Here is a 24,231-nt window from a genome sequence, read left to right on the forward strand (position 1 = left end):
AAGAAAAGCTAAGTCTGTCAACCAATAGCAACAAAACATCTGAATATGTTGATAAAATAACTGAAATCCCACTTTTGACAAGATAAATGGAAGCTGAACTGATCCTGGTGAGAATACAAGGAGAGGAAACTTGTCTGTAAAATTGTTTCTGACTTTTTCCTTTCTTCCGTTCGCCTATGAAGGTCAAGGTGGGCCCCAGGGTCCTCGTGGTCCCCCAGGAAGTGGCGGCATTAAGGGAGATAGGGGTATTCCCGGCGCTCTTGGTCAGCCAGGCTTTGGAGGACAGAAGGGAGAGAGTGGTGGTCCCGGATTCCCAGTAAGATCATTTTTCTAATCCTGTTCACTTGTAGTTGGGATGAGAAACGGGACGGAGATGTAACTGTATTTTTTATTTCCCAGGGTACATCTGGTCTTAACGGCGGCTCTGGTTTGAAGGGAGATATCGGTCTTCCCGGCGTTCCTGGTTTCCCTGGTTAGTCCACTTTTCTTTTGACTAACTGTTAGAAAAATCTCACTGGTCACCGGCTTGAGCTTCAACCTCAGGATCCATGTATCTGTGATCCTCTCCAGAATGGAAGTAGTCATCACATAATAATAATGCATTACATTTTTTATTAGAGCGCTTTTACAGGTGCTCAAAGCGCTTTACAAGTACACATTACACATATTAGACATGTAAGAGTCATTACTGCGGACATTACCCACAGGAGCAAATGCGGGTAAAGTGTCTTGCCCAAGGACACAACGGCCATACAGACCATCAACTAGTTCCTGAACAGTGTCCTTCACATGCTGATATCCAAGAGAGGGAGTTACACCGTCACAAGATGGAGGAGTAGAAAGCACTATTCAATGTTTACTTCAGATTAGCTCCACGTCAGAAATGAGCATGCTTGTCATATGTCTATCTCCATAGAGGCTGAATCATCATGTTAATTAATTCTAGGTAATCACACATCCTGCCATGTACACAGCTACAGTTGGGATACCTTTGTTATCATGTTACTCTGATATTGGAACAGTACAATTTTTATTTATGTCTTGTTGAATAACCAAAAGCAAAGCCCCAACATTAATGTCCTCGTGTTTCTTCCAGGATCAAAGGGAGATTCTGGACTTCCTGGCGGCAGCGGCCTCAACGGAGATCCTGGAGATGCCGGAGGCCCCGGTGGGTGATCACATTTAGAGTCTTAACTGGAACTGAAATGTCATTAAATCTAACACAAAATATCTAGATATGCCGATTAAGTGTCTCAAAATATGTGGGATCTCAAATTGGGATTGCAAAATTATTTCAAACTGATTTATTTTGTATAACATTTGATTCTCAGGCCCTCCTGGTGACCCCGGTCTTTCTCCCACTCCCATCGTGGTGAAGGGAGAGCGCGGACCCCCCGGACCCTCAGGCCTGCCTGGAGGTCGAGGAACACCTGGTTCACCTGGGCGTGAGGGACTTACAGGTGAGGGAATATGGACTCTTTATTTGAGATTAATACACAACATGTAAAACTAACAGCACTAAAAGTACATTAGACAACAGCAATTACATTTTTTCTATTTTATTTTACTTTTTACTATTTCAGGTTTCTTTTGGCATTGAGTTTCTAAGACTGTGGTCAATCACTTGTTTATTTTTTTAATATTTTAAATCCAATAACAACACTCGATTCAATTTAAGTTAAATAGCTTTATTGGCATTACCATAAGACATACAGTATTGCCAAAGCTTCGTACAACTACGATATCTATACATACATTCATAAACATTTAAGGAAAACAATATACTTTTTGAACATGTACTAGAAAATAAAGTACATTTTAAATAAAATAAAACAGAACAATAGAAAACGTGAACACCCTATCCACTCACGCATAGATAAATAAAGAAGAACAAATATAGAAATTGGTCAAATGCCACAAAAAACCTCTCAAAAAGTAGTTCAGATTTGTTTTGTTCATCTCCTCTCTCTGACTGTTCTCAGGTCAGCCTGGTGGCCCCGGAGATTCTGGTCCTGATGGGCCTCCTGGCTTCAGCGGACCCAACGGCAGGAAGGGAGACACGGGCCCCGCCGGCAGCCCCGGTGAGTGAGGTTTAACTAATTTAAAGGTCACCTATAATCCACTTTTTATGTCTCTTCTACATCAACATGTGTCCCCTCTTCTTCATCTCTCTCTACATCAACATGTGTCCCCTCTTCTTCATGTCTCTTCTACATCAACATGTGTCCCCTCTTCTTCATGTCTCTTCTACATCAACATGTGTCCCCTCTTCTTCATGTCTCTTCTACATCAACATGTGTCCCCTCTTCTTCATGTCTCTTCTACATCAACATGTGTCCCCTCTTCTTCATGTCTCTTCTACATCAACATGTGTCCCCTCTTCTTCATGTCTCTTCTACATCAACATGTGTCCCCTCTTCTTCATGTCTCTTCTACATCGACATGTGTCCCTCTTCTTCATGTCTCTTCTACATCAAACATGTGTCCCCTCTTCTTCATGTCTCTTCTACATCAACATGTGTCCCCTCTTCTCCATGTCTCTTCTACATCAACATGTGTCCCCTCTTCTTCATGTCTCTTCTACATCAACATGTGTCTCCTCTTCTCCATGTCTTTTCTACATCAACATGTGTCCCCTCTTCTTCATGTCTCTTCTACATCAACATGTGTCCCCTCTTCTCCATGTCTCTTCTACATCAACATGTGTCCCCTCTTCTTCATGTCTCTTCTACATCAACATGTGTCCCCTCTTCTTCATGTCTCTTCTACATCAACATGTGTCCCCTCTGTGGAAAGAGACTCTGAAAGTTTCAGGAACAAAGATTCTCTCTCTTTTGATCCATTTCTATAAAAACCTGTCTGAAAATGAGCTGATCAGATTTTGGCCACTTTATGATGTCATAACGATGTTTTGGCTTGTGTAACCATTAGCCAATCAGCAACCAAGGTAACCCCCATTATTGTGTGTGTGTGTGTGTGTGTGTGTGTGTGTGTGTGTGTGTGTGTGTGGTGTGTGTGTGTGTGTGTGTGTGTGTGTGTGTGTGTGTGTGTGTGTGTGTGTGTGTGTGTGTGTGTGTGTGTGTGTGTGTGTGTGTGTGTGTGTGTGTGTGTGTGTGTGTGTGTGTGTGTGTGTGTGTGTGTGTGTGTGTGTGTGTGTGTGTGTGTGTGTGTGTGTGTGTGTGTGTCTACCAGGGGCCGTGGTGTTTATAAATTAAGATCCTGAACCACTGCTCCCACTTTTCTAAACCATGTATTGTCCCCTGATCCCAGGCACGCGTGGTATCCCCGGCCCCACTGGTTCTGACGGTCCTCAGGGTCTCCCCGGTCCTCCAGGATCAGGGTCTGCAGCCCACGGCTTCCTGATCACTCGTCACAGTCAGGGACAGGAAGTGCCGTTCTGCCCCGAGGGAACCAGCCCCATCTACGACGGATACTCTCTGCTCTACGTGCAGGGCAACGAGCGCGCGCACGGACAGGACCTCGGTACGGGCACTTTCTGCTCTTTTAAATGTTGTGATCACATTTTTATTGATTAATACACAACATGTAAAATAAAATGACTAGAAGTACATTAGAAAAAGAAAAATTAGACAACAGCAATTACAAAATACAGAATATATATGTAGGATTTCTGCTTTTTAAAATGTATTTATTTAGTTAGTTATTTATTTAGTGATATAGGAGTTACAAGACAAGTGCATACAAGTACAGTGTCACATTGTCATTCCCTAACATGAGCTCTTGAGTCCATCATGTTGACAGATGTAACCTTAGAGACCAATTTGCATCTGCAGTCCCGGGCAGGTTGATCGCATTTTAACAAAACATACACCATATAACACCATCAAAAAAATCCTGCAAGTACATTAGCTTTCAATAAGTGCATGTGCTGAAGATGCGCCCTGGATGTAGGAAAAACCTGATTCTTCAACATTAAATTGGACTCTTTTCTTCTTCTTCTTCTCCTCCTCCGCAGGTTCGGCCGGCAGTTGTCTGCGCCGCTTCAGCACCATGCCCTTCATGTTCTGCAACATCAACAACGTTTGTAACTTCGCCTCCCGCAACGACTACTCCTATTGGTTGTCCACACCCGAACCCATGCCCAGCTCCATGGCCCCCATCACCGGGGAGGGGATCAAGCCTTTCATCAGCAGGTAGGGAAGGAGACGAGAAGGAGGACAGAGTCAAAGTCAACTTTATTGTCAATCTTTCAGTTTGTGTGTACAGACAGAGAGATTGAAATACCGTTACAATACAATCCTGAATACAAAAAAGATATATATCCTATATATACACAGTCAACAGACACATGTATACATATGCACACATTAAGACATACATAGTTAATTCATTTATGTATTTGTTTATTTTTTGTTTGTCTGTGTGGGATTTTCTTTGCCCTGGTGTTAAGCAGTATTTACATTGTTACTCTATTTCTCTATAGAGTGAAGATTTGTTTACCTGCTTTTGAGACACGCTCTGATAGAATACCCAGTTGGCTCGAGGGGAAATACGAGGTGTTTAATGTGACGTGTTTCTGTGTGCAGGTGTTCGGTTTGTGAAGCTCCAGCCATGGTGATCGCAGTGCACAGTCAAACCATCCAGATCCCCGCCTGCCCCTCAAACTGGGAGGCTCTGTGGATCGGATACTCCTTCATGATGGTAAGATGTAACAAGGAATAAGTATATATAACAACTATTGGTTTACAATAAGACTACCCTTATAAAGGATTCATAAAGGGTTTATAATTAGGTTATTAATTAGGTCGTAAACACTTTATTAGTCATTAAGAACCATTTATAAACCAGTTCAAACATAGTTTTCATACATCAACACAGGCTCACTATTTGGCAAGATGACTAAGCCTTATATTGGCTACTTATACGAGAACTCAGTGAGCAACAGATACCAAGGATGCTGGCTGATGAAGAAGACGAAGTAAGCTAAGTAGCCAATATAAGACTCACCCCTAGATTCCAACGGGTCCGTCTGCGTCGTGTTACGGCCAAGTTACGGCCCGTCCACACAGCGGCGTGCGTTGACGCTTCACCATTCACTTTGAATGGGGTGACGTCACTTTTCGCCGAACTGCATTGTGGGAAGCGACGCGGAGCGTTGCTGGCGTGGCTCGCTGCAAAAGTTGAGCAATTTTCAACTTTTGACGCCTCGGCAGAAGCGTCAGCCAATCGAATCATATGCCAGTACAAGCTCTAGCCAATCAAACCGCTGCTTGTGTGTCAGGGGCGGGAGATTCATCTGATTGGTTGTTGGTCGAGTTTCAGACACGCCCGCCGGCAAGCTTCAACGCACGCCGCTGTGTGGACGGGCCGTTACGGCTGCGCCGCAGCGTCCACGAAAATCGCGGCCACTCTAGTCAATGGGTACTATTCCACCAGACGCGCCGTGTTACGGCCCAGAAGCGTCTCGGCGCTGGGCTCTGCTCAAAATAGGATTGAAGTCTATTTCTCGACATGACACGAGGCGTTGCAGAGGCGCCGGGCAGGAAGTGGACCGGTAACAGCATCCGGCCCATCCCCCAAATAAACTGATTTTGCAGACCCTACCCCTCCGTAGTCTTTCAAGTAGGAGGAGAAATGCCAGCGTTCTCCTCCGGTCTACAGGCACTGTGTAAATTATCTATATATAGAATAATTATGTTGATGAATGCATTTTTTTACCACTAAAATACAGCAACACATCTTTGATTCATGTCATTTCTAACTGGGATATTACAATTATTATTAACAGTGTCTGTACAAAGTAGCCTGTCCAGGAAATATGACCAAATCAACAAAAACTGCGAGCCGGCAGGCAAGACGCTCCGCTTCTGAAATGCTTCTGAAACGTGCCCGTAAGGGTATGACGCCGGAGGAGGCCAAAACCGCGGCGCAGCCGTGACGCGGTGGAATCGAGGGCTTAGCAGCACAGATAAATGTGGGCTCACTATTTGGCAACCGGTCACAGTCGCCCTGTTTATCTCATGTCTTATAAAAGCTTATTAAGGATTTATAAAGTGTTCACAACCTAATTAATAAATGAATTACAAACTATTCGTAAACCCTTTATAAGGGTAGTCTTATTGTAAAGTGGTACCCAACTATTTAAAAACTGTTAAAAAAATAAGAGGAAAGGTTTACAAGAAATATAAATATACAAAAAAGGAAAAAAAAAATTGCCAATTTGGGAAATGTTTGCGTTGCAGCAGCATCAAAAGACAAGGCATTGTACATTAAAATAAATAAACAATCCAAAATGTAAACATCTCAAATAGAAATAAAATAGCATTAAAAAGTAGAAAATATACATGTGGAAAAAAACACATTTACGCAAAAATATTAATCAAACTTCATCAAATCAAACTTTATTTGTATAGCCCAATATCACAAAACACGTTTGTCTCAGTTGGCTTCACAGATTAAAAACAAACAACAACATTGTATATGATGGAGTTACAGCAGAGAAGACAAGATAGATAGTGTGTGGAATACAAATAGAAATCAAACTAAATAAAATAAGTTACAACAAAAGACAATAAAAATACATTCAAATTAATTACCATAAAAATAAAATGAATAGCATAAAATGCCAGCTCTAACTGAAGGCTTTGTTAAAAATGTAGGTCTTCAACGCACTCTTAAAGGTTTGGACACTCTGGGTGTTTCTCAATGTCAAGTAAGGATGCTCCAGAGCCACTATTTCAAGGATGCTACGTCATCGACTCCCGCCGAAGGACTGTTCCAATGTCCAGGCTCCTTGGAATTCTACCGAGCCCGGCGTCCTTCGTAGCGAGAAATTTCGAGGCTGCACATGTGTATCCTCCGCGGCCTTAAAATCCCCACAATGCTTTGCGCACGGACCAATTTCCAAATCTTTGGCGGAAATCGCGCTCCATTTAAGGCGGGGCCTCTCACATGACGCACACCTGTTAGCCTGTTCCACCATTCTTCGTTTTCCGAGGCGAGGAAGGATTCTTGCCTCGCTTCTGAAAGACTCGGAAGACATGTCCTACCAAGGAAGCGTCCTCGACATTGAGAAACAGGAAGTTGGTTCCAGAGGAAGGGAGCTCTGAACGCTCTGACTCCTGATACAACATATATCTGAATTTAGTCGTAGGAAAGCTGAACAGTTTTAGGTATGATTGTGCGGAAATGTGCAAAATATAGAGAGGAATTCCCCTTCACATGACGGTAGACACCCCTCTTACATGCCTAACTCTCCCCTCTCTCCCCCCCAGCACACCAGTGCCGGTGCAGAGGGTTCGGGTCAGGCTCTGGCCTCCCCCGGCTCCTGTCTGGAAGAGTTTCGCAGCGCTCCCTTCATCGAGTGCCACGGCAGAGGAACATGCAACTACTACGGGAACTCCTACAGCTTCTGGCTGGCCACGGTGGAACCCTCCGAGATGTTCAGGTACGCAAACACATCAAACACATCTCAATCTATGTGTAATAGTTAGACTGATATGATATCTTTAGGGTTTCTGTATACTATCCAGGGTTCTTCTTACGGTCATTAAAAACCTGGAAAAGTCATGGAAATTCAAAATGCTAATTCCAAGCCCTGGAAAAGTTATGGAAAACAATATTTTTCCCAAAGTTTTGGAAAAGTCATGGAAATGTAACTAAAGTTGCATCAAATATAATTTATATTTGATCTAATCGCCAAAATAGTAATACTATAATGATAATAAATACTGTATCGTAATAATGAAACGTAAAATGGCATTTAACTGACGAGGTATTTTGCTGGTGAGAGATTTTAATTAGTAGCTGTAGAAGCTAGTAAGCTACTATTGGATTTGTTTTAGATAGGCACAACATGTTTCAGACCTTATTTTCCTGTTCCATGTTCAAATAAACCATTCCCAGTGGTTCCGCTCAGAAAGAGTCATTTTTTTGGTCATGGAAAATGAGGTAAAGGTCCTGGAGAAGTCATGGAAAAGTCATTGAAAACCATTGGTGAAAAAGTGTATGAACCCTGACTATCTCTGTTGGGAAATATGATCAACCCTCAAACACATCTCAATCTATGCTGTATGTGGAATAGTTATATTTATTTATACAGCACCTTTCAACACAAGGCAATTCAAAGTGCAAAGACATTAAGAGCATTATGAAACATATTATAAAATGGCATTTCGATTTGTTCCGATAATGGTACGCACAACTTAATGTTTAACAATTATTTACAAAACATGTCTCTATAAACACACCGTACCCGAAAAGGAGCAGGGAGTAGACAATAATCTTATATGACCTGCCCTTTCTCAAAATAAATAGAAATAGATATTCTGTCCTTCATATGTTCTTATTCACAGCCAATCATAAGTGTCGTACGAAAGAGAAACACAAAAAACGTACAAAAAAATCTTGACAGTTAACGGAAAGAAACGAAATTTAAAAAACAACAACACCAAAAAAAGCTAAGATAATAATACATGAATAAATAGTTCAATTAAAAGCAGCGGCAAAAAGGAACGTCTTCAGTCTGGATTTAAAAGTGTTCAGCGGACCTGCAGGTTTCTGGGAGTTTGGTCCAGATATTCGGAGCATAGCAACTCAACGCTTATAGACTGTATCTGTTTTATTCGTTCTATGTCCTATGGAGGAGCCTGTGACTTCAGTTTGTCCTTATCTACACTGTAGCTAATGTGCTAATGACAATAAAAGCCTTGAAACTAATATGATATCAATCAATCAATGTTTATATTATTATTATTATATAGCCCAATATCACAAATGTTACATATCAGGGATTCTGTACACTGTCTCTGTTGGGAAATATGATCTGCTTATTGTCAGGGGCATCAAGTTTTAATTAACTTTACGACTCGTTGCTGCAGTTACATTTAGATTTAGGACTAACATAATTTTCATTATTGCTTTAACAACTTTATTATGAAAGAAAACTGCTTTCTTGTGACTGACTATGGAGTCGTCTTTCATATACAGATAGGTAAACAATCGTAAACTTCTCAATTCAAATTAAAGCACATACCAATTAAGTTATTTAAACGTATTAACATATCTTACTTCTTACATTCAATGTTGGTTAAAAGCAATTGTTTCCACTGTGTCCTTTACCTCACAGGTGACTTTAGCTAATGGTCACTGTTAACTGGAGCCTGAAAGTAACACATGATAGGACAAACATATTTGTCATTATTGTTTTAATAACGTTATTATTATTAAATACACCTGCTTTCTTGTGACTGGCTATGAGGTCTTATTTCACATCCTGAGAGGTACAGGTTCAAAATACAGCCTATATCATTTATGGCATTTAAACCCTTTGTTCTTACACTGTGCGTCCGTTTCAGCACAGGTGACTTTATTACTCATTATGGTCGTGATTCTTCCACTTTTTCTCCCAAGAACCTAGTCATTTCCCTGTAAAAGTGTTGTTAGTGTATTCTAGAACCCTGAAGGCAGGAGAGACTGAAAAGAGTCAAGGGAAGCTTATAAAAGTTAACAGTATTTAATTACACAAAAGATGCGGTGGTGTACAAAATGAAATGTGCGAGTGGAGGCGCTTTCCTCATCCGACCGGTCAGTCCAGGTCAGCAGCTAGAAGAGGTCAATCCTTGGCTTGCTCTTCCTGTTGTCATCTGAGGTCTCCTATTGGTCGGCGTCGTCGTCCAATACAATTCCTGCCTTTTTCTGTTGTTAAATTATATCATTCTGGTGTCTGTGGTTATTTAAACATTCCCTAATAAACGTTATTCAGCGGCAATAAATGAGTGCTAAACCCAGTGTGCTCAGTGTACAACATCACATGTCATTTCCCCTTTGATTCACGGTTTGAAAATGCAGCATTTCGCCACATGCTAATGCTAACCGGAAGTGAAGAATTTTCAGAATAAAAGTATTAAGTTAATAGTTAGTGAACTTCAGGTTTTTCAGAATAAAACAGATTTAAATTAAATAGTGTATTTAATTCAAATTACGCCATATCAACATTGATTTTAATTTCCAACAGTGTCACATGATGATGTATCTAAAAACACTTACACCTAACTCCATATTTTAGCCATATCTCCCCGATACATCCCAGGTGACTTTACCTACTAATAATGGTCATGATTATATTATTTCACTCATATCAGGAGCCTGAAAGTTACACATGATGATATATCTCAAAACACTTACACCCACCTCCATATTTTAACCATATCCCCCCCTTTGTCCTCACAGGAAGCCCCAGTCTGAGACTCTGAAGGCGGGTAACCTGCGGACTCGTGTGAGCCGCTGCGTGGTCTGCATGAAGAGGACGTAACGGCAAACGGCAACAGAACACACCTTTAACCGGGGACACACGATCAATAACGCGATGATTGGATGACGGGGGGGGGGGGCGTTAGTCACATCGACAACACCATGACGACAAGGTGGATCCAACGGTGGATTTGTCTCCCGGATTAAAAAAAAAAACAACCTTACACCTTAAACAATGGTGCTACTGTGCAACACAGCTTAAAAAAAAAAAAAAAAAAAAAAGTAAAGAATCTTGCATTTTATTCTTTGTTCCTCTTAAGAAGTACCTCAGAAAGGAAAATGATCCACTAAATGGTGCCATGATGGATGTGTGACAACAAATATTCAACTCTTATCCCTTCTTTCCTCTCTCTCCTTTTTTTAAAGCCACTTTTGACGACAAACATGTGATAGTGTAGTCTACACAGAAGTGCTCTTTTGTTTTTGTTGGCCTTGTTGATGAGGAGGTTACCAAATGGGCACTTTGACTTCGGAACATCCAAGATGAGAGATGCACTGACGATGAGCTTTCCGTAGTGAGACTGCCTTTTTTTATTACTAAAAACTCTGTCTCTCCTCCCGCGTCATTTCTCTGTCGTTCAAACGTCTGGTGGTACTAACCCTGCTGTAGCCCGACTCTAACATCACACCTTCTTCCTTTTTTTTGTAAGTAATAAAATGTGTATATTGTGTAAAACACCTTTTTTTGTTTTTAGTGTATTAGGGTCCTGAATCGGTACCAGCTGTTTGTTATACGACCATTTTTCCAGGTTCTTTTTAGCTCACACTATCACACACACATTCAACACTCACTGACACACATCCACTCAGATTTTTGTACAAAGTAAGGCTTTTATGAATGAAACAGTATTTTATATATAATAAATATATATTTGAAAAAGAGGTTAAAAGGTATATAAACTTTATTTCGGCTGTGGGGGAGATTGTTCACTGTTTTCAAACACACAAAAAGAAAGAAAATCACCGACAGAGCCGTTTCCCTGACAGTCTTGTATGATATTAACGAAGCCAATCGCTTTTGTATTCAAATTGTAGAGTTGATAAATAAAGGGGGTTGCTTTTAGGTAGTCTAATGATTAGGGGAAAATATTTGTGCAAAAAAAAAAAAGGATTTGAATTAAATCTTGGCTCCTTGATTAGGAAACCTCAATTTTTTGTTTTGTGTTTTTTAACATTTCCAGGTGCTGGGCTTAACTTGTACAAAAAGAGGGCCTCCTGAGGTTTGATGGGGGCCTGTTTTCGCACCCAAAAAAACTTAAAATCCACTTTCACTGCCTTGAATTTTTATCCCAAATCAGTTAAAGTGTTCACACTGATCTGTGGAAACACAAGTTCAAGTGTCTGTACATTTATCAGGTGTTTCAGTCCCTGATGTGACGTTTCCGTTCCGCCAGGCGTTCACAAACCTGACGTACCGAAAGTCTAAGAGCTGTTTTAGGGGAGAAGATTTACTTTCCTGTGATTTTATTGTTATTTTTATTTTTTCAAAACTGCTTTTATGAATTCTAATTATGTCAACCTGGGAGAGCGATTTAAAAAATGTGTATTTTTTTGTGTTTTTTTCATGTTATGTTATCCAGAAGTTGTTATAAACTTTTAAGACTGAAATAAATACTATGTCCAAAGTGCTGTCTTGTGAAGATATATCATTTTAGTAGAACATTTGTACAATTATGAAGGTTTTAGGGTTATTTTACCAACATTATCGATCATAATCAGAAAAAGTGTGATTTGCAGCCTAGCATAATTCTTAAAATATATTAAAAAACCATGACATGTCAATCGGTGTGATGCAAGCTACTAATCTCCTCAATATAATATGTTTGAAATAAATGAGTGAAGGCTTTTCCAAAGGGGCTTAAGACCAGGGGCGGCGGGTGCTGGAGGCTAGGGAAGGCTAAGCCTTCCCAAATATTTGTGTAACTGCATCCTGGTAAAATAAAAATATAATGTCTTTGACATTAGCGCTGCTATGCTGCCACCTGTGCCCTGTACCACGAAGCCAGTTCAACAGACCCTGGATATGCTTGAGTTATCTTAACTAACCCTAACAAACGAGATCTCGCTAAACGGTCCTACGGCGCTGGTTATCAACTCGGTAAATCAAGCCAGGGTTTCTCTCTCCAGCTGAGAACGCGTTCACGTGAAAGGGGCGGGGTTAGCAACATTTGACCAATCACAAACAGGGACAAGTGTACTGACAGCGCAACATCATACTTCATTAATGAAAAGTAAACTAATATTAGACAAATATGAACTTTAAACATGCATGATGACTTAAACATATAATCCAGGATACAAGCCACATAGTTGCACCTGCAAGGAGAATACAGAACAACTCGTTAAAAAATAAACTACCGAGTGTTTGAAAGCGTACAACAGTTTTATGATACTGCCCCATCTAAGACACGAGGGGATCTGACTTTATTACATTTGAGTTGAGTGTTTCGTCAACTTAATGTGTTGCTTTAAATAATACGTCTGCATACAGTATATGTGACAATGTAACTAAGTGTTGCACGGCCTGATACGGCTCGAGAAGCTGACTCAGATAAGGAAATATTGATATGTGAGATCGATGATCTGATTGATGATGTGATGTCAGTGTGATATGAATGATAAATGCGACACGTCGGCGTCTTCTCTGCATACGGCAGTTTAAACTGCATTTCCTTTTTCCTGTAATATGACTTGATAGATTTAAACTCCGCACACTGAGCTCTGATCGGTCAGCAGGCGGTGCTTTCACTGAGTTGATCTCTTTTCTATAGACGCCGGAGGCGGGCAGCGTAAAATGAAAAAACAAGTTATTTAGCCTTCCCAAACCTGAACCTCACGCGCCGCCTATGCTTAAGACGTCTATGGGCGTCAAAATCCAACCCTTAATTTATGTCAGTGAGATTTCAGAGATTGAATTGCTTTTGAATTGTTGTTTTACTTCACTGTTTAAGTATTAAAGGTAGGGTAGGTAAGAATGGAGAAACCAGCTCGACTGCGCTAGAATTTGAAAGTACGCAACCGAAACAAATCTGCCACTTCCTTCAGACTTCCTCACAGAGCCCCTCCTCCAACACACACGAACGCGCACATGACCAATGAGAGCACGAGATAAGTTTGTGCACAGATGGAAGGCTGACAGGCAGGTAGGCCATCCAGTTACTTTAGCCGGGCCGGCTCAGATGATTGGTCGTGCTTTTTACAGGACTACGGCTTCCACAGATTAATTTTTGTATGTATTTATTGTCAAAGCATTTAAGATATTCATTGCTATCGGGACGTTAAAAGTATTCCATGGAATATAACAAAAAGTGTTCTGAAGTGAATTACCTACTGTACCTTTAAGTAGGGATTTCTCAACTCAAAACTTTCACAGCCAGTAACCAGCAGATGGCAGCACTACCACACAGAGTCAAGGACACACACTTGAAATACCCAGAAAACACACATAAAATGAAAAGTTGAAATGATCAAAGTACTGATTTTTGGCTTTTTACACCCCATTATAATGGCATGTTAAAACACAATCGTACTCAACCTGAAAAAAACATATTTTTAAATCCACAGGTTGTAAAAACACAACGCTAGAGCCACTAAAGAAAGAATATCTTCACAAATATGAATAAAAATAATCTCTTAGATCTATAATGAAGACTCATAATCAATTGTTATTACAGAAGATCAAGTAAATAATTGCCTTATTTGAAACATGCAAGTACATTTATTCTGATTGGTATAAACAATATATGACCAATTTTTCACTTATAACCAAGACAACGTAAAAAAAGGGGATGAAGAATGACGACCTTTAGGCCACCGTAGAAGGACGTGAAATAATAATAACTAAGAGAGAGACTCAGAGTATTTCCGATTCAAGCTGATTACGTTCCAAGAATGAGACATAAGAGAATTATGCACAGGTTAAAAAGGAAGGGATGAAGAGGTCGATAAGTTGATAAATGAAGGGAATTGGGTGAGGGGTTGGAGGGGTGAAGGGATGTGGATAATGTTGAGGTCAGAAAGGGATAAGGATCAATCCCTTCAAGGGTGAAGTAAACAGAAAACAAAAGGTGGCCAATGTGTGGAGTGAAAGTAGTCCTAAAAGTTAGCTATTTCACTTTATAATGAACGTCTTAAAACACAGACAGCGTTGTCACAAACCAAATGGAAAAACATGAAATGAAGTGTTTCTATGTTTCCCTTTCTGTTTCTCCGTGTTGTACATTGCATTTAGCTGACGCTTTTATCCAAAGCGACTTACAATAAGTGCAAGAAGATACAAACTTGAAGAAAACAGAATCATATAAGTACATCAGGTTTCATAGAGCCAAAACATTTCAAGTGCTACTCAACTGGCTTTAGTCCTTTGTTAGTATTAAGTGCTTTGTTAGTAATTGTATCGCTCGAAGTGGAGTCGAAAGAGATGAGTTTTCAGTCTGCGCCGGAAGATGTCTAAGCTTCCTGCTGTCCTGATGTCAATGGGGAGCTGCAGCTATTGTTTGTTTTCTTAATCTGTTTAAGGCTGGAGGCTTTCTTTGACTGATCTACTTTGTGAATGGCATTGGCTTAGCTTTAGAGAGTAGAGATCGGAGGTGATCTCAGTGCTCTAAGCTGTTCCTGATGGAAACACTCGTACGGTCAGAGGGACACTAGTTCATCAAAAAGCGTACAAGTTGGGACTTTGGTGCTACTAGTGCCGCTCCTGGCATCACTAGTAGGCTTATGTAGGAACTAGTCGGACAAAAGTGCCACTAGTTGCTGAAAAAGAGTGACTAGAATAATGTTTTATTTAACTAGTAAAGTGCCAGTGTGACCATATATCCAACAAGTGAAATCAAAGAGCCAACTAGCGTAGGCAGCTGCCGTCTGATATCAAGGATATGGACTCAAACGGCTTTGAGCAACAAGACACAAAGCATGATATAATAATGACTGGGAGACTCCCTGGTGATAAGAGAGACCATCCCATTACTAGAACAGATGATGTGGTCCTTCTGGGAAGCCCAAAGTGTCCAGAATCCCTTAATCAGAAGAAGTTTACAAGATAAAGTATAGGGCTGTTGGCTTTGGACCAAACAACAACAATGGTGCACATTTGGTCCACATCGGATGGGATAAACTTGTACAGAATCCCGCCTACAGGTTCATGAATGTCCTACCAAGACAATACATAAACTATCTCTATATCTAATAAGAGAGACCATCCCATTACTAGAACAGATTACGTGGTCCTTCTGGGAAGCCCAAAGTGTCCAGAATCCATAAATCAGAAGAAGTTTACACTATAAAGTATGGGGCTGTTGGCTTTTAACCAAACAACAACAATGGTGCACATTTGGTCCCTTTGGAAAGGATCAGATTGTGTCTGAAATCCAACCTACTATCTCTTAAACACCAATCAAACATGGTTGAATATCAGAATATATCCAGAATCAGATTAGTTTAAATATAACACATCAAAATTATCGAACAGGTTTCCCCTAAGGACATATTTTACAAAACCCTAGAGAGTTAAATATCTAGACATTTCAGCTACTGACTAGCTGTTAGCATAGCAACATCATGAGTTCTATATCCTGGTGTTTGTCGGGAAATGTTCAGACCTGATGTGCAGTTTACTTTTGAATAATGCAGGGATGGCACCAAATATATGGGAAATCTGTACAAACATGCCGTAAATAGGAAGTACACGATGCTCATATATATAGGATATACATATTTTATATATATATTGTATTTTGTATTCGGGATTGTTGGAAACGTTATTTCGATCTCTGTGTCAAACACACAGACAAAGTTGACATTAAAGTTGACTTTGACTTTTGACTTAAACCAAGATACAACATTGATAATCTTTTAGCTCTGATGTTGTGTCCGATAGCAAGCGCATGACAAATACAACAACTTAATGTTAGCTGATCAGAATCCAACCCTTAAGTGGAACAGGAATTTTATTATTTTGTAGGTCAGGCGCTTTTCCTTCCAGTAGATATCCGATTATCGTATATACGTCTGGAGGATGCCTGGAAAGCACTCTCTCTCGCTACCTATCAGCGCGACTGTGGCTGTGAGGTCAGATCCATTGGACTTCAATCCTTGGTCCAAAAACACACACTTGCAGCAACACACACTGGTTGTTGTTTTGAAACTCTAGCACCAGTTTACATCCCCAGTGGGCCCAATCAGTCCATCAGTAATGGACGCTATGGTCACATGCTGGTGTTGAAATGCCCCCCGCTTGTTGCACTGGCCTGACCCTCACACACACACACACACACACACACACACACACACACACACACACACACACACACACACACACACACACACACACACACACACACACACACACACACGTCATCATCATATCTGTGCTGACCTTAATGTGGAAGTCTGTCAGTCGGCAGGGAATTTATTAATGATGTAATTTACCCTCTAGTGGATACACTCGTAAGCAGATGCCGAAGCTACCAAAAATAACACGGAGGACAAGTCATCGGCACGATTTCTAGGGATACTGTTTTTTTTTAGCTACCCTATTCAATTACACGATGTGTACAGTTAGGGTTAGGCTGGGATTTACTTCGGGCCTTCAGGATGTTAACAAATTAAAAGTAAAAATGTCTTGTATAAATATCATTACCATCATTACAAAACACAAAACATTTTAGGAGTACCCCATTATGAAAACAAATTGCTGTATAACATGTGCTATGATAATGTGCAATTACGTATCTGCCACTACTTTTTTTTGCACTACTAAATACTGTTAATATTTACATTCATCATGTGACCGTCTATGTTTCCTGTAGATATTGAATCGCTCTTTTTACTGCACTGTTAATGTACAGTTTTACTATTATGCTGCTGTGTTTATTGTATTTTTGTAACTCTGGCACGACAATGTCCATCGGGATAAATAAAGTCTTATCTTATCTTAATCAGATACTTCTGTTCGTACTATTTAATGCATGTAGTGTCCTGTGTACACTACTAACTTGCATAGTGCACACATTTTGTGTTGTTTTGTCTAACTAACTAACTAACTAACTGACTAGCTAGATAACTAGCATCGTTGTTTGCGTTTGTACTGCCAAATCATTACAGACTGCTCAACCAACCAAATTAACATACCGCTTATATCTAACAACAGTATTTGGGAACCTTGTGAAAAAAGCTAAAAAGCGACAACTCATGACTCATTTTAGGAGTACCCCATTATCAAAACAAATTGATTTCGAGATGCGGGAACTGCAAGTCTAAAAATGCTGACTCATTTCTGGGTAGGGGAGAGTGGGTGAGTTGAGCCATTTTTTAGTTATGCTGTCCTCTAAGCAAGGAGAAATGACACATAGTACAAATGAAAACACACACCTATAATTCAGGATGTCTCCTATCCAGAGGCGGATTTAGGATTAGGACATCCGGGGCTTGAGCCCAAGTAGCCACCCCCGAGCACCGCCACTGCTCCTATCAATGGCAATGATCATTTAAACCGGATACTTTTTTTTTGACATGACAGCCGATATAGCTGACATCTAGAAAATGTACTTTGACAAGCAAAAAACGTTGTTTTGTACAAATGTTTACTTACCAGACCACAGTGAGCATCTCTCTTTCACAGGCAATGAGAAATGGGTGGAGCTTGCATAATTTCTGGTCACTTGAAAATGTATTAAAAAGTCAAATTATGAATTGTGCTCATTTTATTGTTATGCATGATGCTTTTTGGATTAATATTACTGTTGTATTGTGTTGCATTTTACTACTGTATATATGAAATGTAATATATATTATAGCGTTGAATCCATAGCAATGCATACTCATATATATTTGTAGGTGTGTTGATGTCCAAAGTCAACTTTACATTGAGTTTCTCTGAAAAGCAGCTGTGACGATGCACTTCAAGCCGAGCAAGAAGGCTTTTTTTCTAGAATTAGTTAAGCCTAAGAAGTAGAATCCTATTTCTCAAGACATTAGGAATAACTGCATCCTTTGGTTAATCACAATCTAGAGCAGGGGTGGTCAAACTCCCTTTCATCGCGGGCCACATTAGCATTAGCAAGGCCTGGTTGTAACTATATAAATATACATATGTGAGAAACGTAAATAAATCCAGTTGTCTGAAGGAGATGTAATTAGGAAATTATGACCTGTTTGATTTCCAAACAAAACCCAGTATGCTCATGGTAACAAAGGGTAAGATTAGTTATCAAGAACTGTGGACCAAAAAGCATCATGCATAACAATACAATGAGCACAATTCATAATTTTACTTTTAATACATTTACTACAATTTGCTTATAATACTTACATACTTTTACTTAAGTTTTGAATGCAGGACTTCTACCCATACACAGTGGTATTAGTAATGTTCTCAAGAAAGGGATCTGAACCTTTCTTCCACCACAGCATCTGTTGTATCTCTTATCTCAGTGCTTGTGGCTTTTCCGTTTACTCATAACGTCAACAAATGGAAATGTAAATTCATTAGAAAGGATGAATCCTCTTGAATAAATATCCGTGCTGGCGTATTTAAAGCCCCAATATCATCAGAGAAAGTTTCCCGAATTTCTATCGCAGTTCAATCGGAGGGCAGTCATAAAATGAGGTTTACTGATAATATGTGCAGATATCAGATGTGGTTTTTCAGACTAACAACTTTAATTAGGACCCTTGAGTTTGACCGTCATTTGAACTGTTGTCTCTCATCAACGAGCAGAGATGGCAAAAGTACACACATCCTTTACTCAAGTAGAAGCACAGATACTACTGACTAAACTTCTTTACTCAAGTACAAGGAAAGAGGCTTTGAAATGTACTTCAGTAAAAAGTACCCATAACTAGCAGCTGTTTTAAAGAGTACCTGACCTCCCTTTATATTAATAGAACAATAATGTCATTGTTAGCTAATGAATGTTTCCATGCTGAACAACGGCAACATGACAACGTTTCCATTGGTCCCTCTTCTTTAGAGAAGACCAGGAAATGATGGATACACGGATCGTGTTCAAATCAATAGGCACGCAATGACTCTAAATAATAATGATCACGCACCAAACACACATTCAGACTAAAGGAACCAGCTGTTTGGAAAATGAGAGAAGTAGAAAGTACAGGTATTTGAGTTCAACATGTGAGAAGTAGAAAGTACAGGTATTTGTGTTCAACATGTAAGAAGTAGAAAGTACAGGTATTTGGGTTCAACATGTAAGAAGTAGAAAGTACAGGTACTTGAGTTCAACATGTAAGAAGTAGAAAGTTCAGGTATTTGTGTTCAACATGTAAGAAGTAGAAAGTACAGGTATTTGAGTTCAACATGTTAGAAGTAGAAAGTACAGGTATTTGAGTTCAACATGTAAGAAGTAGAAAGTACAGGTATTTGAGTTCAACCTGTACGAAGTAGAAAGTACAGGTATTTGGGTTCAACATGTAAGAAGTAGAAAGTACAGGTATTTGAGTTCAACATGTTAGAAGTAGAAAGTACAGGTATTTGAGTTCAATATGTAAGAAGTAGAAAGTACAGGTATTTGAGTTCAACATGTACGAAGTAGAAAGTACAGGTATTTGAGTTCAACATGTAAGAAGTAGAAAGTACAGGTATTTGAGTTCAACATGTAAGAAGTAGAAAGTACAGGTATTTGAGTTCAACATGTACGAAGTAGAAAGTACAGGTATTTGAGTTCAACATGTACGAAGTAGAAAGTACAGGTATTTGTGTTCAACATGTGAGAAGTAGAAAGTACAGGTATTTGAGTTCAACATGTAAGAAGTAGAAAGTACAGGTATTTGAGTTCAACATGTTAGAAGTAGAAAGTACAGGTATTTGAGTTCAACATGTAAGAAGTAGAAAGTACAGGTATTTGAGTTCAACATGTAAGAAGTAGAAAGTACAGGTATTTGAGTTCAACATGTACGAAGTAGAAAGTACAGGTATTTGAGTTCAACATGTACGAAGTAGAAAGTACAGGTATTTGAGTTCAACATGTACGAAGTAGAAAGTACAGGTATTTGAGTTCAACATGTAAGAAGTAGAAAGTACAGGTATTTGAGTTCAACATGTGAGAAGTAGAAAGTACAGGTATTTGAGTTCAACATGTAAGAAGTAGAAAGTACAGGTATTTGTGTTCAACATGTAAGAAGTAGAAAGTACAGGTATTTATGTTAGAAATGTAAGAAGTCAAAGTAAAAAGTCGTCAGAAAAATAAGTAGTGGAGTAAAGTACTGATACCAGAAAATTGACTTAAGTACAGTAACGAAGTATTTGTACTCCACTTCTTCCCACCTCTGTCACAAGACCAAAAAGCCTAAAACGAGACTCAAAGATAATCTTATTAGATGATCCAATGACCGATTCCTGATCACTTCTATGGTCAGTATCGTGTCTAAACCTCAGCTCTTCATTGAGTTTCCAGAAAGGAGGGAATTCCCAGCACAAAGTGTAATTCACCCTGGTTTTGGCAGCACGTCTTTAAATAACAAAACACAGCCGCTCTTCAAACTGTTTTACAGAATCTGGAAGTGTTTAATGGTGAATCCTCACAAACCACATGTCTTTTATGGAGCAGTGAACTCTTCCTGTTATTGTAAGACATTTATCACGAATAGATGCTCCAAAGAAAACATCAAATATGTTTTTTCAGATGATTGATGGACAGTTTGCTTTCCCTTTTATCTCTAAAATTATGGGATGTAGAGGAATTGTAAAGAAAAAAATGTACTTTGACTCACAATCCACTTTCTAAGACTTGCTTGGAACCAAGGTGTTTAAATCCAAATACACTTTAGTTTGGGACGTATCCATGTTTCACGTTTAAAGTCCATTTCCTCTGTACCTGACAAAGGGCTAATTTGGGCATGAAATGTTTTAGTTTTCATGCAATAAAGTAGATTTTTAAAAGGAAGTGTTGCAACCACATATAAAAAATGCAACAATTTTAAGATTATTTAGAATGTGTGTGTTCAAAACAATTTATTTTAGGTGTGATTGTGTATTTTAAGTCTTAGTCTCTAAAATAAATTGAAAGTATTACTTGTATCGTGTAACTTGACAGGAATATGAACTGTGTGTACAATGTTTTGCATTGCATTTGGGGGAACTTGATATACAGTAGGCCTATAGTGTTTAACAGAAATAATTGTATGAACAAATTGAAATGACAATGAAATGTGAAAAGCTGTTAATCCATGGATTCGGACCAGAGAATCCGAGTTGTAGATCCTCTCAGCTGACCTCTCATACACAAAGTGAACTTTGAATTTGTTTTGACGGTTGGACTTTGAGATGCCGGCCGGTCACCTGAAGCTGGATAAACACGGCGAAAAAACCACTAACCTGCCGAAAGAGCTGCAGGAACGAGGAAGTAAGAGTGTTTTTTCACGTCGACAGCCATCTTTTTAACAGGCTTTCAGAGGTCAAAGGGTCAGAGGCAGTAAAACACATAAAGGATTATCAATTCAGTCAGAAAACAACATGCTGTAGTCATGTGTTGCTCCTTCATTCCGGAAGCAAAGGGACTTTATGAGAAGGTTTCATTAAGTGAGCTCACAGGGAAGTCAAACAAATGAGATAAGACAGTGCCTCCCTTTATAAGAGCACTGAATGAAATCAAACAAAGACTGCAAACAATATAGATAACAAGGTGATAACAAGTCTCAAATAGGTCTTTATTTTCCATTAATTTCCTAATGAAGCCTAATGTAAATGTTGACTGTTGCACTATTACTATACCCGGTGCATTCCTCCGTCTGGATGTGGAGCACTTTTGCTAAATGTTTAGACAAAATGCTCGTGTTACCGCCCTTAAGGCTTACATGCTAAACTCTTATTGCACTTTTGGTAACGAGCACCGTCCACATCGAGACGGGTTTAACAACACCTCGCAGCGAGTTCTCTCCGCCATCTCCTCCGTGTGTGTGTGTGTGTGTGTGTGTGTGTGTGTGTGTGTGTGTGGTGTGGTGTGTGTGTGTGTGTGTGTGTGTGTGTGTGTGTGTGTGTGTGTGTGTGTGTGTGGTGTGTGTGTGTGTGTGTGTGTGTGTGTGTGTGTGTGGTGTGTGTGTGTGTGTGTGTGTGTGTGTGTTGCTGTATGTAGCAGCCGCGTGTGTGTAAACTGCCCCGCCCCCTCGCAAGCAGGCGGGAGAGAGAGATCTCTCGCCTGGATTGGAAAGATCGAAAATACAAAAAATAATCATAGACGCATTTTGCAGTCTTTATGCATATTAGAAACGGAGTTGGCGAAACTAAAACTGCAATAATACATATGACAAATATTGTGTACATGTCTCCAGTAGGCTACCGATAAAAAGACCGCTAACGTCGGAGCTTAACGGTACCAGTCTTTAATAATTCAGCCCCGGGGTCCGTTTAATACCGGGGCTCGGTACCCATCCCTATTTATTACTCTAACAAAAGAAGGCGGAAATTAAACAAGGCTAGCTTTCTTTCTAGTGTTATTTCTCATGCTATCAGCAGTATTCATAATATATTATAAGTATTGCAAACAGACTGGAAGCAATTGGAAAATAAACATACAACAAGTGGACGTATTATCAACTTGAACAAATTGTCAATTTGTTATCATGTGCAGATTTAAACAATGACTTTGAGATTTCCTAGAAAAACAACCAGAGTACAAAGAATAAAACCTTTTTTATTGTAATAAACACGGTATATGTTCACAGTCAGGCCAAGCTTCACATATCTTGGCGCAAAAGTCAAAACGTTTTCTCATTTTTTGGCGGAGGAAGTACATGTGCCAAAAAAGGATTGTCTAATAAAGGTGTCAGACATTGAGGAAATTGCAAATGTCCAATTATATATATATTTATGAGCAAATTCACATTTTAGACTGCGGCACAAGAGGAGAAAATCCCTCTTCAACTTGTATATATCATAGTATAGTATACTACTTCGCTATAGTACATTAATGTCACGTTGAATACTAGACTTTCTGCTCTACTCCTGTTTCTGAGGTCGTTTTTTGCTTCAAAGTGTGTGAAACATCTCAAACAGTCGCTGTGTCAAAATCAGCCTGAGAGTCGCTATAAACACACACGTTAACAAAACGCCAACAATATCTACGTTCAATGACTTTGATTGGAAGTGCTTTTCAAGTTAAGAGAAAAAACAAGTGTGTATCAAATGTGGTGGAAGAAGTATTAACTTAAATAGAAGTACTAATACAACAGTGAAAATACTTTAAAATCCTGCATTGTAAACGACAGTTAAGTAAAAACACGAGGTATCATCAAGAACATGTGCTGGAAATATGAAAAACAAATACCTTAACTATTATATGATGCTTTTGGTTTAACATCACTGCTGCAATGCGTATACTTGACAATGTGTATGCATTTAAGTTGATTCAATGTACTTTCCACCACTGACTTGGATTGGAAGTGCTATTCAAGTTAAGAGAAAACAGACGTGTGAAGTAATATCAAATGTGGTGGAAAAAGTATTCACTTAAATAGAAGTACGAATACAACAATACTTAAAAATCCTGCATTGTAACCTTAAGTAAAAACAAGTGCTTAAAATATGAAAGTTATTATGCATTAAGATGTACCGTAACTATTAGATATGATGCTTTTGGTTTAATATCACTGCTGCAATGTGTACATTTGACATTATGAATTTAAGTACTTTTACTTCTGTACTTGAGTAAATGTACTTTCCACCACTGGTTGTGTATGCACTGTAAATGAAGATGCACGACGCTCACACAGTAAAGAAGACAGTGAGACCACAGCAGTTACATGAACACATTTTTATTGCAATAGCTCTATCGAAAGCAAAAAGTTTTGATAAATATAAACACTATGCCGATGCTCAAATCGCCTGCTCCCGCCCCCCTTTCCCTCCACGAGGAAAAGCGAGAAAGAAAAGAGAGAAGGAAGTAACACAAAAACAAAACCATAGGGGGGGCACCTGCCGAGGCGCCCATCCTAACATGAAGAAAG

At 39.4% G+C, this 24,231-nt stretch overlaps 1 protein-coding gene across 1 annotated transcript in view; it reads left to right on the plus strand.

Moving 5' to 3' along the window:
• The window catches only part of LOC117546028 (collagen alpha-5(IV) chain-like), a 72,425-nt gene extending 61,014 nt beyond the window's left edge, over window positions 1–11,411 (plus strand). The window contains 10 exon segments of the mRNA XM_034216109.1: window positions 183–316; window positions 400–472; window positions 1,097–1,168; window positions 1,332–1,460; window positions 1,983–2,081; window positions 3,271–3,483; window positions 3,977–4,154; window positions 4,548–4,662; window positions 7,236–7,408; window positions 10,192–11,411. Of these exon segments, the coding sequence (XP_034072000.1) occupies window positions 183–316; window positions 400–472; window positions 1,097–1,168; window positions 1,332–1,460; window positions 1,983–2,081; window positions 3,271–3,483; window positions 3,977–4,154; window positions 4,548–4,662; window positions 7,236–7,408; window positions 10,192–10,273 (1,268 nt within the window). The 3' untranslated portion in view covers window positions 10,274–11,411.
• Window positions 11,412–24,231: the final 12,820 nt, after the last annotated feature.

This window comes from Gymnodraco acuticeps, unplaced genomic scaffold (genome assembly GCF_902827175.1).
Source record: "Gymnodraco acuticeps unplaced genomic scaffold, fGymAcu1.1, whole genome shotgun sequence".
In the NCBI taxonomy this organism is placed as follows: domain Eukaryota; kingdom Metazoa; phylum Chordata; class Actinopteri; order Perciformes; family Bathydraconidae; genus Gymnodraco; species Gymnodraco acuticeps.